This window comes from Oncorhynchus clarkii, chromosome 18 (assembly GCF_045791955.1).
Source record: "Oncorhynchus clarkii lewisi isolate Uvic-CL-2024 chromosome 18, UVic_Ocla_1.0, whole genome shotgun sequence".
NCBI classification, from domain to species: Eukaryota; Metazoa; Chordata; class Actinopteri; order Salmoniformes; family Salmonidae; genus Oncorhynchus; species Oncorhynchus clarkii.
The window spans coordinates 4978458-4979620 of record NC_092164.1 but is presented as its reverse complement, the minus strand read 5'-3'; the positions used below and the strand labels follow the sequence as shown (position 1 = coordinate 4979620).

At 49.2% G+C, this 1163-nt stretch overlaps 1 protein-coding gene across 1 annotated transcript in view; it reads left to right on the top strand.

The window, feature by feature from the left end:
• The window catches only part of LOC139372246 (gastrin-releasing peptide receptor-like), a 10078-nt gene extending 10018 nt beyond the window's left edge, over positions 1 to 60 (top strand). Inside the window, exon 3 of the mRNA XM_071112012.1 lies at positions 1 to 60. This exon is cut by the window's left edge and continues 339 nt beyond it. Within this exon, the coding sequence (XP_070968113.1) occupies positions 1 to 60 (60 nt within the window).
• The last annotated feature ends 1103 nt before the right edge of the window (positions 61 to 1163 follow it).

Below are 1163 nucleotides of genomic sequence, written 5' to 3'. Positions count from 1 at the left end.
TCAGTGGCCAGTCTGAGCTTTATTAATGGAAAACACATCTGTCAGGAGGACAGTGTGTGAGAGACAGACGGGTGGATGGTAAGAGAGAGACAGACATACAGGTCTACCAAGAGGATAGAGTGTGAGACAGACAGACAGACAGACAGACAGACAGACAGACAGACAGACAGGTCTACCAAGAGGAGAGAGTGTGAGACAGATAGACAGACAGGTCTACCAAGAGGAGAGAATGTGAGACAGACAGACATACAGGTTTACCAAGAGGAGAGAATGTGAAACAGACAGACAGGTCTACCAAGAGGAGAGAATGTGAGACAGACAGACAGACAGGTCTACCAAGAGGAGAGAATGAGACAGACAGACAGGTCTACCAAGAGGAGAGAATGTGAGACAGACAGACAGACAGACAGGTCTACCAAGAGGAGAGAATGAGACAGACAGACAGGTACACCAAGAGGAGAGAATGTGAGACAGACATACAGGTTTACCAAGAGGAGAGAATGTGAGACAGACAGACAGACAGGTCTACCAAGAGGAGAGAATGTGAGACAGACAGACAGACAGGTCTACCAAGAGGAGAGAATGTGAGACAGACAGACAGACAGGTCTACCAAGAGGAGAGAATGTGAGACAGACAGACAGACAGGTCTACCAAGAGGAGAGAATGTGAGACAGACAGACAGACAGGTCTACCAAGAGGAGAGAATGTGAGACAGACAGGTCTACCAAGAGGAGAGAGTGTGAGACAGACGGACAGACAGACAGACAGACAGACAGGTCTACCAAGAGGAGAGAGTGTGAGACAGACAGACAGACAGGTCTACCAAGAGGAGAGAGTGTGAGACAGACAGACAGACAGGTCTACCAAGGGGAGAGAGTGTGAGACAGACAGACAGGTCTACCAAGAGGAGAGAGTGTGAGACAGACAGACAGACAGGTCTACCAAGAGGAGAGAGTGTGAGACAGACGGACAGACAGACAGACAGACAGGTCTACCAAGAGGAGAGAATGTGAGACAGACAGACAGACAGGTCTACCAAGAGGAGAGAATGTGAGACAGACAGACAGACAGGTCTACCAAGAGGAGAGAGTGTGAGACAGACAGACAGACAGGTCTACCAAGGGGAGAGAGTGTGAGACAGACAGACATACAGACAGACAGA